This window comes from Acanthochromis polyacanthus, chromosome 3, assembly GCF_021347895.1.
Source record: "Acanthochromis polyacanthus isolate Apoly-LR-REF ecotype Palm Island chromosome 3, KAUST_Apoly_ChrSc, whole genome shotgun sequence".
Lineage (NCBI taxonomy): Eukaryota > Metazoa > Chordata > Actinopteri > Pomacentridae > Acanthochromis > Acanthochromis polyacanthus.
The window spans coordinates 4108548-4124163 of NC_067115.1; the positions used below are offsets into that span (position 1 = coordinate 4108548).

The following is a 15616-nucleotide window of genomic DNA, read 5'->3' on the forward strand; positions in this document are numbered from 1 at the left end:
TCTCTCTCCCACTCACCCACTCCCAGCTTCTCTCTCACACTCTATCTCAACACCTCACACATTTTTAATAAACACTATTCCTGACCTTTCTTTAGGTACTTTGCAACAAAGCACAGTTTCTATGATGACTGTTTGCCAGGTCCCATACTCCAGTGTTGCATTTTTATGTTTAGCAGCTAATTAAAACGTGGCACGTGCAGTGTGTAATCAGGACACTTTGTTCATTAAGTAATTGTTCCTGTAAAGGAAAGTAGAGCAGGGCACTTCCAATCACACCAGTGAAGGCACTTTGTGGTCACTGTAGCAGGCTGCTGCCGAGTGGGGATGACACTATTTTTAAGCTTCTGTTTCATTTTATTGTATTCTATAATTAACCTGACTGCTCCAATATGTGGAGGGACTGTTTATGTATTTCTTTTACGAATTTGGCATGTCGAAGATACTCAATGGAAAGACATATATACATAAAGAACAGAAAAAATATTTAAATACAGCAAAGTGACAAACAAGCATGCGGATATATCATCACCTCACCAAGGAAACCATGAGCATTCATCTGGCACATCAGAATTCTGATTTCAGAAACTGATATTGAACAATACAACCAGGCTCATGATTGCTGTTCCAATTCATCCTACAGATGTTGGACTGGTCTGAGATGTCAGCTCTGTGCCATCTCTGTATCATTGCACCAACAGTGGTGTTGTTGCACCACCTCAGATTTTGTTGAGAGCTTTCCTATTTCTTAGTTGGGACCGAGAACTAAGTATTGTAAAACATTTTGGCTGAATTTTGAGAATCTGCTACAAAAATAATTTTGTCTGTGTTCTAACCAGTTTCTTGATATACTGGACCTTAAAATTACTTTCCACATAAGACTTTTTCGGGGAAAAATATAAAAATGTCCAGGTCTGACAATGTGGAATTCTCACAGTTCTACAAACATATTTTACAGAGCCTCGTTTTGAGTCCAAAATCAAGATTCAGCTATGGTTGCTATGATGGGCAACACTATGATGGGCAACACCATCGTAGTGTTGCCCAACATGTCAGTGCTGTATGAGGAAAGAAACACCTTAGTTCACCTTTTATCTTTCTTCATAAGTTGCTTTCTAGCTAAAGTCAAGTGCAAAAGACATCCAGAAGGTGAAGAAACTGGTGCAGAGTGATCGCAGACTGACGGTCACAATGATGGCTGAGCATGTTGGATTGAATATGGAGGTGGTCAGGATTACCTTATTGGATCTTATTTGGGCATGTGGGCTTTCTTTGGTCTCGGAGACGCTGACGTCTTCTACTTCCACTTTGCCGCTTGGTCTTGGGGTTGTATCAGAAGAACCAGGTCTCAACTCTAGAGATGGCAATTCCCAAACACGCTGGGTTGCCCTCCAGCTGCTCCGGAACATCCTGGGACACATCCACAGGGTGGGTCTTTTGGTCTTCAGAAAGTAGTGTGGGTTCCAACTACGAAGCAAATCACCCGCATGCTTAAACTGTCCAATAACACGGTCCTGACTGACTCTCTATTCGATCCTCGTTGCTCAGTCATCGTATCTGATGACCAGTCTGCACCAGTTTCTTGACCTTCTGGATGTTTGCATCAGTTCTTCTTCTTGAGGGGTGTCATGGTTTTGGGTGAACCTCTTGTGCCACTCATGCACACTTGTACTGGACGATGTTTGCCTGTATGCATCCTTCAGCATTGCAAGGGATTCTGTTGGAGTTTTTCCCAAATCTTCCCAAAGAACTTGATGTTAGTCCTTTGCTCAAGGTTAATTCTGTGACAGAGGGCGCCTGACACAAGCTAGAAACCCACCTGTGAAAAGAAAGATAAACTGAATTTGAAGTGTTGCTTTTCTCACACAGTGCTGAGATGTTCGGCAATTACCGTGTAGCTGCTGAATTGTGTCATCAGCAACCAACGTCTCATTTCTTTTTGGTCACACTTCGTACTGGTGTGCATGCCAACACATTCATAGGTGGTTGTTCTGTTTGTGTGTCTGCATAAAGGGATGTGTTCATACATTTTTATGTACACATAGGATTGTGGGTTGTGTAATTTATAGACAACCCTCATACAGTCATGCCGGTTGGGACGATCCATTTCCCTCTGTTTGCTTCACAATTACTGGGAATTGACTGGTAGGTGGAGCTGGAAGGGCTGTCTGCTCATACCTTCTCATCGAGGAGGAAATTCTAGAAAGGCATTATTGATTGTTCTTACAGGATTCAGGCCTCCTGTACCCAACCCAGCGTTCTTTCTTTGTTTGGTTTGCTGCTCCAGCAAACAGGCATTATCCCATATTTCCACTCATCCACACACTTCTAACATGCCTGACTTGTCTCCTGCTTACACATCACATCATCTAGTTGGTGAGCTTACTAGCTTGAATTAAATACATTACTTTTGACTGATGTACCAGTAAGAGGTCTCCTTTTCAAACCAGGAAGGACAAGATACAGACAGTTATAAAACAGACTTTTAATATTTCTGTCCATATATTTTGGCCATCTTATGGAAGAGCTGTTGGAAAGCCGGACGTACATCTGTTCATTCAGGTGGCTACCTAATTTCCCTCTTTGTTTCTTATTTATGCTGTCACTTTCTTGATCACTTGTCCTCATCTTTGCAGCTTTCCTCTTTGTCTTTCTCTTCTTTTTATTCCCCCATCCCTCTCAGACAGTTCCTCTTCCCCCTTCTTTGTTTCCCTCCCTCCTTCCTCATCATCTTCTCCCTCTCCTGCCATATCTCTTCCTCCATCCTTCTCTTCTTTCCTCCCCTCCTCTGTTCTGATCAAGATGCCTGCTTCTTTCTTTCTCTTTCTATTTTTTCTTCTCTTACATCTCCACTCCCCCTCCACCTCTCCTATATTATTCCCATCCCTCCCTCTCACTCTCCATCCATCTTTCTCTGCCTTCCAATCTCCCACTCTTTCCCTGCCTCTCTCCTTCTCTACCTTTCTCTCGTTCTTCTTCCTCTCCTGCTCTCTCTTTTTCTCTCTCCCCTCCCTCCTGCTCTCTTCCTCTCTCCGTTCTTACCTCCAGCCAGTCGGCGTTGACTCGTCGCAGCAGGAAGATCACCTCTCCCCTCTTCAGGTTCAACTCTGCCTTGCCGTTGCCGCGAAAGTCAAACATCGCCTGAGACACAGGAGAAGAAAGAGAGCGCACACACACATATAGGTCAGTGAGAGAAGAGATTAACGAGAAGAGAGAGTCGGACGGACTCAACACAAAGAGTGAGCGATGACGGGTAAGTCTTCACAGAGTTTTTGTTGATGGAGAACAGTATGTGAGCATGTCCAAGGGAGAGAAAGAGAAAGTGAGAGCGAAAGATGCTGCAAAAGACTTTTTTCAGTTTGAAGAGGCGTGAACTTCAAATACAAAGGAGGAGAAAAGAAGTGAAGTTTAGAGTGTAAGAAGACGTGTGTGTGTTTGTGTGTGACGAGAGAGAGAAATGAAGCAAGAACAAAGGATTCAATTCATTTGTTTAGATATAGAGCAGTAAATAGCTTCTGATATTGATGAATCCGTCTAAGTGTGTTGGAGTTGTTGCAAATGGGCTGTGACTAATTCTTTTTTAAATCAATTATTGCATACTTTATTCAACACAAGAGATAAAAGTGCGGCAAAGTTCCAAGGTAACGTGCAACTACACAAAGATATTCAATTTTGAATGAAATCAGACAGAAAAGCAGCTAAATCCCCACAACTGTGAAGCTGGAAGGTTTGCAGACTTTATTATGACATAAATGTTTTAGTGCATCTAAATTGTTGATGCTGAGTAACTCTGCAAAACACTTGTGCATGTGAGACTTCTACGTGTGAGTAGAACATACGCTGTGTGTGCTGGTACTAGTTTGTGGATCTATCCGAGTGTTCGTGAGTGTGTGTAGGCTGAAATCAAAAGCACACATGAGGACGCTGGGAAAGGCAAAAGTCGGACAGCCTGAGGAGGCGCTGGGCTCAGTGAAAGGTGTGTGCATGTGCGGTGTGTGCGCGTTTGTGTGCTTTGTAAGTTTTGGAGGGGTGGTTGGATGCTCAACCGTCCCGGTTAGCATCTGTGCATGTGGAATAAAAGCCTGCCGGGGTTGGATTTGCATTTAAAGTAGAACTCAGTAGAGTCATTACCAGTGCTTTAAACCTATTCCAGTCCTTTTGCAGAGAGACGCTTCCAACAGGCAGATGATAAACAGCACACACACACATGCACACATGCAAAAGCACAACCACACACACACTGAAGCTACAACAATAATTTTAGCATATTTGTGGTGTATAAATGTGATGAGCACCTTCAGCAACAAACATAAGGGGCAGTATTAACCTGTACATGCATGAAAGAAGCACATAAAATTGTTTTGTCAGATGAAGCAAAGAAAGAAAGAAAGAAAGAAAGAAAGAAAGAAAGAAAGAAAGAAAGAAGCAGAACCACAAAGGGATCATAGCTATCACAGGAAGCTGTGGAAGTAGAGTTGGAAATTCAGAGAGGTGCAGCGAGACCCAAAAAAGAACGAGGAGCGGTTAAAGCAGTGGGAGGGAGGTGAAGAAGAGGAGGAGGAGGAGGAGGTGGAAGAAGAGGAGGAGATAAGAAAAGTTAAGCAGAGGTACAGGGCTGCAGAAGGCTGATAGATCACTCCTGTCTTTGTGTTGGTGGTTTCACAGTGACTCTGTGTGATAATCCTTAAAGGACAATGAGTGACTGAGTGCAAAGGAACTCTGGCTTTCATGCCATTAGAGAGACAATAGGTGAGATAAAACCTAAACTTGCACTAATTAGGGTTTTTAAGATGGCACTGTGGATCTTTTTTGTTGTGAAGTCCACCATTTTTCACCACTCAGTAATATTTCAGTAACCATTGGATGGATTGCCATGAAAACACATTAAAGTCCCTCCCTAACTATAATCTCTTTGATATGATGTACTGACTCGCCCTATAATGCAGTTATCAGGCCAAAACTTCACATTAGACAGTGGTTTGGTTTCCAACCAAATACTGTCAAAACTAATCTGCACTCTTCAGCACATTAGAATGCTGACATTAGCATCCAACTCAAACAGCACTGTACCTAAATATTCAGATCCAGACGACACTTTGCATTATGGCGACAATACATTCTGAAATGTGACCTTTTATCTTTTAAAACAAACTTTCTATTAAAAATAAGTTATTATTGGCACTGAAGAGATTGGAAGTGAATGAGTGTTTAATGGGGCTTATGTCCCTGTCACTGACATCGTTAGTTGTCATGGTGGTACTGCTGGACAGAGTGTTGTGTTGTTTCTGCAAAGTTCACACATTAACGTTGCGCCACAGAATTTGCCGTCAGCTCCTAAATCTCGGCTACACAATGTGTCCCATTTCCTGCAGCACACACTTTCTACAACTAGTGTAAATGCAATAAAATTCATACGTCATAAGTAAACATGGACTAACTGTGTGAGCTGTGTCTCCTTTGGTTTTGTGCAGGCTCGGTCACGTTTGTGGTGCATTCATGGATCTGTGTTCAAGGTAACACACTGATGAAAGTGACTACAGCTAAAGAGGACCTATTTCCTCACTAGACTTCAGGGTATTTTGACTTAAGTGACTGTTCTGAGCTTGTTCGTAGGCTACCTGAAAGTTATAAGTGAGCTGATTAAGCGTTACTTCATTGCCAATCAACACTCTGACCTTCAGTAAAATCAAATGTGAAGCTTGGAGTAATAAGTTTAAAAACCTCTGTGGTACACCCTTTGTCTTGCCACATAAATGATCAAAAAAATGACAAAGTTATCTAGAGAACATAGTGGAGCATTTATCCAGATATTTCTCTCAGGAGTTAGTAGTGCAGGCTAAAACAAAGGTAAATGGACAGTGAATGTATTTGCCAGGTGCACACACAGAAAGACTCCAAATAAATGCAAATGTGCAGAAATGGGATCAGCGAAGGGTGGGTCTGATTAAGAAGTGGACATGCAGTGATACCGTAGCAACATGTCAATCATGTAACCTGCTTTATTGTCTGTTTTACTCTGAATGGCACCATAATTAACAAATTGTGCATCATGCTGCATTGGAGGAGACTAGAAACTGTTAGTTGAGACCATAAAGCTGTTGAGAAAATGTTCATAGCATTAACACACCAAGTTCAGAGTCGGACAATATCTTCACAGACTTCTACACAAGTTGACTTCTTCTTGCAACCAGAGGAGTCGCCCTCTGCTGGCTGTTAGAAAGAATGCAGGGTTAAGGCCATAAGTGCTTTTCAGACCAGCAGTGCTGTATAGCATTTTATATGCAGGTAATGAAGAAATGTAAATGCTAATCTGTGTTTGCTACATTTGAAAATACAACTGTTTGCTCATGTAAGTTTTAGAGCTAATGCACTGTTCCAAGAAACCATAATATGAATATTAACCACAGGGGGCAGCAAACAAACGGACCGTTACTAAATGGAAATATATACAGCGCCCTCCATAATTATTGGCACCCCTGGTTAAGATGTGTTGAAAACCTTAACATAAATTACATTTTTATTGCAGAAGCAAACTCTCACAGTGAAAATTGTTGAAAAATGTATTATAAGAGAAGATTAGGTGCTGCTTTGTTGGCAAAAGGGGGTTATACAAAGTTTTAACATCAGGCTTGCTAATAACTGTGGCACACATGATTTGATGTAAAATAATTTTTTCTTAATGTGTGATTTTTTTCCCCCACTGTATAAATGCACTTGAATTAAAGGTTGGATTTTCCTCTTTTTTTCATTGTGGTCCTATATTAGTTAGAAAAAAAAATGAATTCATGAGAAGCTAAAGAGCACATCTTAAGCAGGGGTGCCAATAATTACGGAGGGTGCTGTATATATAGAACCACTGTAGCTGGATAAATGCTATGGAAAAATTGCATGAGAAATTAGGTTTAACATACTGAAAATCTTAAGGATTAAACTTTTAAAGCATCTCAAGTTTGCGTTTGTCTGCGAATGAATGCCTGCATCTGCCTAAGTGTGTGTGTGAGTGCATGTGTGTGTGTGTGTGTCCACAGAAATGAGACACAGGCTAGTGGCAGATTAATGAAGCTGGGGAGAGAGGGAGCTGCTGGATTAACAATCCACTGAGATTACCATGACCCTGAGGACACACACACACACACACACGTGCACACGCTTTGAATCCAGGGCTGCTATTTTTAATGCATCATTCCAGACGCTGTTTTAGTATAGCGCTGACCCACTGCTGGCTGTAATTTATAGATGATGAGAAACTGCGTTGGAGGTGATAAACTACTATCTCCGACACAAACACCAAATATGATGTGATAAAGCAATTCCCCCTCCTTTCATCTCTCTCTGTTCCTCTATAAAACCTCGCCATCTTTGTTCCACATCGTTATTCTTTTACTTGTGGCTTTCCCTTTGTCTGTGTTTGTTAGATTTTTTTAAAAAAAAATCTTTTCTTTTTCTTCTTCTGAGTCTCCACTAATGATGTTGCTAAATAATGAAGTCAACTATCTGCAGAATGAATATAAGCTATTAAAGAAGCTGTACAAAGAGAGGTGTTCTGTACTTGAGTGTTTTAGTTCATTTCTTATTATCCGACTGACATCAGTTCTATATGAGATGCGCTAAACAGGGATGTGCATGCATTAGTCAACTTAACTACATGTTGCAACCCCTGCTAGCTGGTTAAATTAATTATTAATATTTCATTATTGTAAAATGCTGCACAAATGTTCACCAAATCACCAAAGTGGAAAGTCAAACAGATGATACCGGGTAAAACCGGCCCAGTTTGACTGTTTTTTGATTTAGAGAATAAAATAAGATTGTATGTGGGCTGTGTCAAATCAATTGGAATATAACCTCTTCACCAGAGCAGTGCACTTTCAGCACAGGCATGTGGACTTCAACCTGAAATGTACTGGAAATGCTATTTGTTCTCTTTTATTGATTGAGCCATGCTTTGTAGGATAATGTGCCAAAAAGCCACGTTCAGGCGCTGAAGAATGCAATGAACATTTTCAAACGCCTTAAATACATGCAATATTTTTCTCTGCAATTGCTAATCTTACTGATTAAATCACGCCCAATTTTAGCAATTTTCTGTTGTTGAATTTATTTTACATGTTTAATTTAAATTTTTTTCTCAAAAGTAAACCATCTGCAGTAACTAGATTCTACAAAAAAAGGAAAAAAATTACACAAAAATGAGCTTCGAGGTGCAGATGTGAGGCCAGGAATAACTCAGCAGCAGCCAACAGTCACATGACAAAAAAATCCAGGACTTGGAAGATGTAAAAGTAACATATTTTACAATTATTACTTGGCCAAGGAATGCAACAAAGTAATAATCGTAATGATAAAATTACACAAAATTACTCAAAAACAGGCTAACGGAATGGAATTTTCAGGGAAGGTCACAAATAACTCAAGGACCAAGTGATCAGACTCTGCCAATGATGCCGCTTACAGGCTGGATCCAAGGATTTGTGAAGGATTTCTGCATCATTGTGAGATAGCGTCAATGTAACCATGACAACGAGTGAACACGACATCAGCTGCCTGCTGGCGATCTCATGATTCCAGTCCTACTACAAATCAACCATTGCGGACTTATCGGAACTTCTCCATCAGAAATGATACAAGGAACAACTGATTAAATTGTGGGGGTGTTTCTTTGTCCCATCAGTTCCCACCGCCCGCTACATATTTAGGTTATGTGATTCGGTATCCGTACATAACACACACATGCATAACACACGTTTGTGTGTAACGTCATCTTTAATTAAGGATTCCATCCATCAAAAATCATACAAAGCCTGAGCCGCCTTGGTGGAGTACTATGCTCTCTGAATGCTTTTCAAAGTCAAGTCAAAGTCAGCTTTATTGTCAATTCTTCAATATGTAAATGACATACCAAGAATCGAAATGACGTTACTCTCTCTTCGTGCAACAGTAAACATTAAATAAACACTTAGAAGGTTCTGAGATAAAAGAAACAGTATAAATTTAGAAATGTAATGTACAAAATAAGATATAAAAAGGCAAAAACTACATAAGAACTAGAGAGCAAAAAACAGTTAAACTAAGAAAAAGGAAGCAGAACTAGAACCAAGCAACAACTAAGAAAAGCTTTCTTGATTACAAGCAGCAGTAAAGATACACTTATAGGCCAACACTTACACCCTTATTTTAAAAGTCACCATTCCTTACCCCCTTCAGTGCAAAAGTTCCAAAGAGCTGTAGATATTTTGCTTGCTGGTATGATCACATGACACACCGTACATACTTTTAGATCATGCCTACATCATCAGAGACCATCAACCAAAAAACATGAACATGACGCCCCACTGAAAGGCCCTAGGACCAAAGTGTTCAGTGTCACATACAAACGTGCAAAAGCATTAGACAGAATGAAATCATGCAGATGATGTTGTGTATTTTTAAGTGTACATAGCAGTTGGGAAGAAACACTGTGTTTGTTTTGAGGGTTGTCCTGAAGGGAGCGTTAGAGAAAATCAAAAGGCACATCTGAAGCGTCCAGCCTCCATTAGCAGCGCTGAGCTGTGAGGCCACAGTACGATCATGTGATGACCCCAAAAGACTGTTTCCTACACAAAAACACTACCGAAGGACCAGCAGACTGTTTGGGACTAAGTCCTTGACGCCTGAATTTATTTAGAATTAAATAAAAAACATTTTGTTTGCATGTTTTTGCTTTCCAGCTCATGCTAAAACAAGTGCAGATTGTTAATTTATCTATTACAACTAGAACAGGTGTATAATAATTAGGTCCCACTCCAACCGGTCCTACTAGAAACCAGGGCTTGCAAAAGGTTCCGAGATACCTATTGAGTATGCACAAACCAGCATTAGGGGAATGAATACGCTATCTCAGCTGGATTCTGAATGAAAGTGGTACGTTGTGAATTTGTGACAACAGGCATCAAGAGGCTAAATGAGTAAAATTGTAGATATCATAGTATTCATATGCAGAGGGAGTCAGCAGTTATTCAGTCCCTGGTTGTTAGGGATCATCCTTCTGAGTGGAAACTAAAATTATTTATCTCGCATATTATCACAATCAGGGCAGAAGTTGCAATATGTAACCACCGTTCTTAGGCCACTACTACTATTAAAATCTGAGGTTTTCTTTGCAATTAACTCCCTGTATCGCAACATTCAAGATTAAATCCATCACAAAAGAAACACAGGCAGCAGCAGCATCAACATGCTGGAATTGAATGCAGCCACGTCTTCACTGTTGTATCACGTATGACAGCCTCCTCAAAGACGTCTTTGGCAATTTGAGCAGCCATGCAGAGCAAACGGCGTGATCATTCTGTCTCCTCTCACTATATTTATCCAGGGCAGGTATTTGGTGTTGGTGTACCCTGGGTGCTCAGCAAAAGGCGGGTCTCTAAATGTAGCCACACAACCCTTGGGTTCAGACAGCCACAGGAGCAATCATCCAGTACAATTAGTCTCGCACTGACCCCGTCTTAATGAGCTTGTTAAACCCTCAGCTCGTTAGTCTGGCTGTAGGGAGGTGGAGATGAGAATTGAGGTTTTTTTTCCCTCTTAACGACATTTAATCAAAGTGTATTTTTTTTTAAAGTAGATGGCCCATTTCCTAGAAGGCCTGGAGTCAAGGATCACAGAGCAAAATATGCATCTTTAGGCTCACTGCAGAGGTTGTGTGTGCAGATCATTTCTGCTTTTCAACACAGAGAAGAACAACAGAATGTGTTCAGGCATTAGCAAACCCATCATCTGCATGATTCAAAGTTATTATTTTTGATTGATTTTTAAAACCGCACATCAAATTATGTCTTACGCCTGCTTGTTAAATGAAAACCTCAGTCTATACTTTGTGCAAATCCAAACTGAACCTGATTAAAGCAGCTACGTGGAAGTTCAAAGGCGGCTGAAACAATCAAAACACCAATAGTGCTTTCTTTGGGCTAAATTAAAGCCGAATTAATCCATTGTCTGTCCACTTCTAAGTTGCCATGGTTACTATGCCAGCAAACAATTACCTTTAAAATAATTCATGTGGAATTGCATTCCTGATTATGTGAAAAATATGAACTTCAACTCTCATTGTGGAACACATCAGCAGCATACATTGCTACTCTATTTCTTTCTCTTTTTAACAGCTGCTTGTTAATGCTGGTTTGATGGGAGTGATGATGAATAATGAATGTACGCAGTGGTAGGTGATGATGTTCTGTAGGTTTGTCACTGTTACTCACCTACATTTGGGTTGTAATGAATTAACTTCATGTAAAACCTGAATAGTCAAATAGTTGAGTTTATGTAAACCCAAGAATAAACACTCACACATAGGCTCACTTAAGCTGTTAACATACCAGTTTATCAGCTTAACTTTTATATTCATTAAACTAATCTCGTGCATGAACGTATCTACTGAGGTGAACTGACAGAAATCCATTCATCCTCTAAAACTAAACAGCTCATATTCATACGTACCAACGAGTCTTACACTGCACAATTTTATTTCATAATACAGATAAGATTGAACAAAATGCTCCTTCCTGGTCAGAATATGCACTGCATCTACCTACACTTCAGTTTTTTTTAAGTCTTTACCTAAAACGGGATCTAATTTCTGCTTTAAAGGCTTTAAGGGCTGAGCAGCAGTCAATCAGGCCTGCTTGAGTTTCAGTTAGATTTATGGATTTTTTTTTTCTCCGTTGTGCCTCCCTAACATACTCTCTGCCTCATCTTTGTCCTTTATCTATTCCTGCTTCTTCTTCTGTCCCATTTTTTCACATCAGACAAATCCACCCCTCCGGCTCGTGCATCGTTAAAATCGTGCTAAGCGAGAGCAGCCTGTCCCATTGACCTTGTTTGAAGCTCATAGTACCACAGCCAACAACAATTACTCATCACGTTGTTTGGGGCTAAGCCTGAGCTAAGACGAAGTGGAGTGGAATGAAGTGTTGTAGCGTAAACGCAAACGCTCGTACCAGCTCTGCTGTGACAAATGCCTGTGTTCTCCTCTTATCCATCAGGCTCAGACCGGCCATTGATCATTGTTTGGACGGAGTTTAACAGCCACTTTCCTGCGCTGTAAAACACAACAGCAGGACATGCACAAGCACACAAACGCACAGAGAAAGGCTCATTTTTCAAGAGAAAAAGGAGAGAGAGAGAGCGCTAAAATAAATGTTGAGTAGGCTGGCAGCTTCATGAGTAGAGTACACCAATGTTTTACTTCTGTGTGGGAGCGAGGGGAGGAAGTGAGAGAGAGGAGAGAGTTGTTTCTCTTAGCTTGGCAATAAAAGACCACTGGAGTGTGCAGAGAAACGCAGTGTGTGTGTCAGTGACTGAGAGCCGCACCTATTTTCTGTGGTGAGCAAGGTTAGAGAAAGTTAAACGCTTTTGCAGGGAGATAAAGCACACATAGGTCAAGAACTGTAAAAATACTTCACCTGCAGACGTGTGGCCCCTTAAACAAGGTGCATCACACACACAAACGCTCATCAGGTTATGTCTGTCTGTGACTGAAGTCTAAAAAAAAATCCAAGATGATGTCTTAAATGTCACATGACCTCCAACCAACAGTCCATAACCCAAAGATATTCACTTTACTATGACAAAAATAACAGCGAAAAGCAGCAAAGTCTCACATTTGAGAGAATTTCCGCTTAAAAATTATGCAAACAATGAAGCGATTATTCACTTAGCTGGCATTCAGTGTTGCACCAATCAACCCTACCATTAATAAGTGCAGTTCTAGTATAAATACTTCAACATGGTTCTAGTAAAACACTGAATAAATTTAAATAAATATCCATAAGTGCTTGATTTTCATTGAACAGAGGTTAAAACATGCGATTTTTACATTGTTTGAAATTTCCAGATTAGGGTATGTGTGTTAAAATATTCTAACAGAAGTGCTGCAGGAAAATCTGCTAAAAGCATCTTATCGGTACATTTTGACGTGAAAACTCTTGATCCTTAAATAGCTTGAGTCAGGCTGAACACATATGTGGACCTTCCTGGTCACATATAAAAACAGATGATTCTGAAAAAAAAAATCACCAAAATGTGTGAACACCATTGTCTGTAAGCATCTTAACATGTTTATGAAAGAAATCCAATAGGATTACTGCTAGGGATGAAAAGTTTGAAAAGTCTACTGAATTTATTCAACTCCTTCAGCAAAATGTGCATTTGCTGCACGTATTCAATACACAGGGGTCCTGGACTTACATCTGAATTCCGTTCCTATGGAGCAACACAACGTGATTTTTACTGTAAGTTGAAACTCACATACTGTGACGTTTGTGGTGTACAACCAGTGAATGTGAACAAAGCCATCTTTCTCACACAGCGCCACATGATGATGTATTTGTCCGCTCTGCTCGCCAGTTAGGTCCCATGATAAATTTGTTTTAATGTCGCAAACGATGTAAGAATGATGGAACAAGACTTTCCTAATAAATTCATGGGAGAAGGCGATGTAACCACAAAACGTCGTAAGCCGAGGACGCTGTAAACCGAGGACCTGATGTACACACCAGATAATCAGCCCACCTCTGCATCGGCGGTGGGTGTGCCTCTATAAAGTGACCTACCAACCTAGCATGCATACTACAGCATTTTCAGTCCTTCCAGCGTTTCAATGTAAACGCAGATTTATTTCACTCTGTAGTCGTGTAAACCCAACAAGGCAAAGGAAATACTTTTGTGAATTCGGGTGAAATGTTTTTGCATAAACAGGGCCTAAATCTCCCCGTTTATGACATCAAGATGTGCTAAGATGTGCTGTTTCTGAGGACAAATCACAAGTTTATACAATCTGGAGGGTGAGAGGGGCTGGGAGAGGAAGGAAGGAAAGAAGGAAGGAAGGAAAGGAGGAAGGAAGGAAAGGAGGAAGGAAGGAAGGAAGGAAAGGAGGAAGGAAGGAAGGAAAGGAAGAAAGGAAAGGAGGAAGGAAGGAAGGGAGGAAGAAAGGAAAGGAGGAAGGAAGGAAGGAAAGGAGGAAGGAAGGAAAGGAGGAAGGAAGGAAGGAAGGAAGGAAAGGAAGAAAGGAAAGGAGGAAGGAAGGAAGGAAAGGAGGAAGGAAGGAAGGAAGGAAGAAACAAAATGAGGAAGGAAGGAAAGAAGGAAGAAAGGAAAGGAGGAAAGAAGGAAGGAAGGAAAGGAGGAAGGAAGGAAGGAAGGAAGGAAGGAAGGAAGGAAGGAAGGAAGGAAGGAAGGAAGGAAGGAAGGAAGGAAGGATGGCAAAGCTTCCTGTTTGTACCACGGAGCCACAAAGTGCCTCGGGGACCTTTTTCTCTGCAACACCAGTCATCATAGTACACAGACCCCGGCTGAAGGACATTAACCGCTACAGAAGTCTCTGTCATGGTGGACCAACAGAGCTCTTGGCCACATAAACATCAACAACCACCTCCACAACAGTCAAAATTCAACTACAACACAACTGAAATACTACTCACAAAACAACACATTGAACAATTTGTATATTAACACGATGCTGACTGCTGCCTCCTCAGGTCAATACAGTATTAAACACAGACAATGAGCAGCAGTCCTTCACCTTATTAAACAGCTAAAGGCTCCACCTGGTGGTGCAACCAGGTACAATAGCTAATAAAAGTGCCTTCTCTGACATAACATTCATCTCCTGCCTTTGGTTTAACTATTAATGGCAATTATTCAATTACTGTAAAATCATAACATCCTTAGTAGGTGTGATTAGTCAGCATAATTGATTTTTTCCGTGATCTTTTTATTCCTAAAAGCTCCTGTCATTGGTCAGACGCGCTCACCGTCCACTTATTTCAGTATAAAAGTTTCCAAAGACCCAAGGCTTCAAAGAAAATCTGATTTCCAAAGTGAAAGAGTAACAGGTGCTATTCTGAAAGATGTAATGCCACAAGACAAAAAACCTCCAAGTTCTGTCTGTTCATTAGTTAGGAGAGTTTTCCACTCTCTGCTTTATAGTTGCTAAATGCACTCAAATGTTTAAAATGAAGTATTTAACATTTACGATCTATAAAATAGCTGATTAGTTGAATTAATTGATGCTAAGATAGTCTTTACTGGCATTTTAAAATCTAATTTAGATGACTGAATTATGGACAAAAATGACCTGATGAGAATAAGGGATGCATGCACAATCAGTACACAGAAAAGTGAGATATTTTTACACACCATAATGCAAACAAACAGAAAATGACAGCAGACAGGCTGTCATCCATCAGTCTGAGTGTACTATCCACACTAAAACTCCCACACAGACACTATTACACACAGCTCCTACGTTTATTTAAAAATAAACGATCAGGGTCATTGTTGAGAATTTGCAAGTTTGCGCTCTTCTGCTCTACCTTTGTGAGGACCGTTTTGAGTCTTAGAGCTTAAATTTGAGGACACTGTGGTCAGTATGGGAAGCTTAGGCCTGTTTAAAGGTTTTGAAATTGTTTGGGATTAACAGGAGAGAAATCTGGGATTAAGGTCAGGTAGCGGTGATGGCCAAACTTAGGGTTAGGGCATGAGCTAAGTCAAAAAGAGATCTCACAAGTAGGAGTATAAATGTGTGTATGCGTGTTCAGAGGTCGGTGTAGGACTGTGCTGACAGAACAAAGAATAAAAGCCA

At 40.6% G+C, this 15616-nt stretch overlaps 2 protein-coding genes across 2 annotated transcripts in view; one reads left to right on the plus strand and one right to left on the minus strand.

Annotated features, from left to right (window-relative positions):
- ncf4 (neutrophil cytosolic factor 4) overlaps positions 1 to 15616 on the minus strand; it is a 42815-nt gene that overhangs the window by 8682 nt on the left and 18517 nt on the right. Inside the window, 1 exon segment of the mRNA XM_051946113.1 lies at positions 3040 to 3138. Within this exon segment, the coding sequence (XP_051802073.1) occupies positions 3040 to 3138 (99 nt within the window).
- Positions 3116 to 15616, plus strand: part of pvalb7 (parvalbumin 7) — a 61965-nt gene continuing 49464 nt past the window's right edge. Inside the window, exon 1 of the mRNA XM_022214023.2 lies at positions 3116 to 3250. Within this exon, the coding sequence (XP_022069715.1) occupies positions 3244 to 3250 (7 nt within the window). The 5' untranslated portion in view covers positions 3116 to 3243. The remainder of the gene's footprint in view (positions 3251 to 15616) is intronic.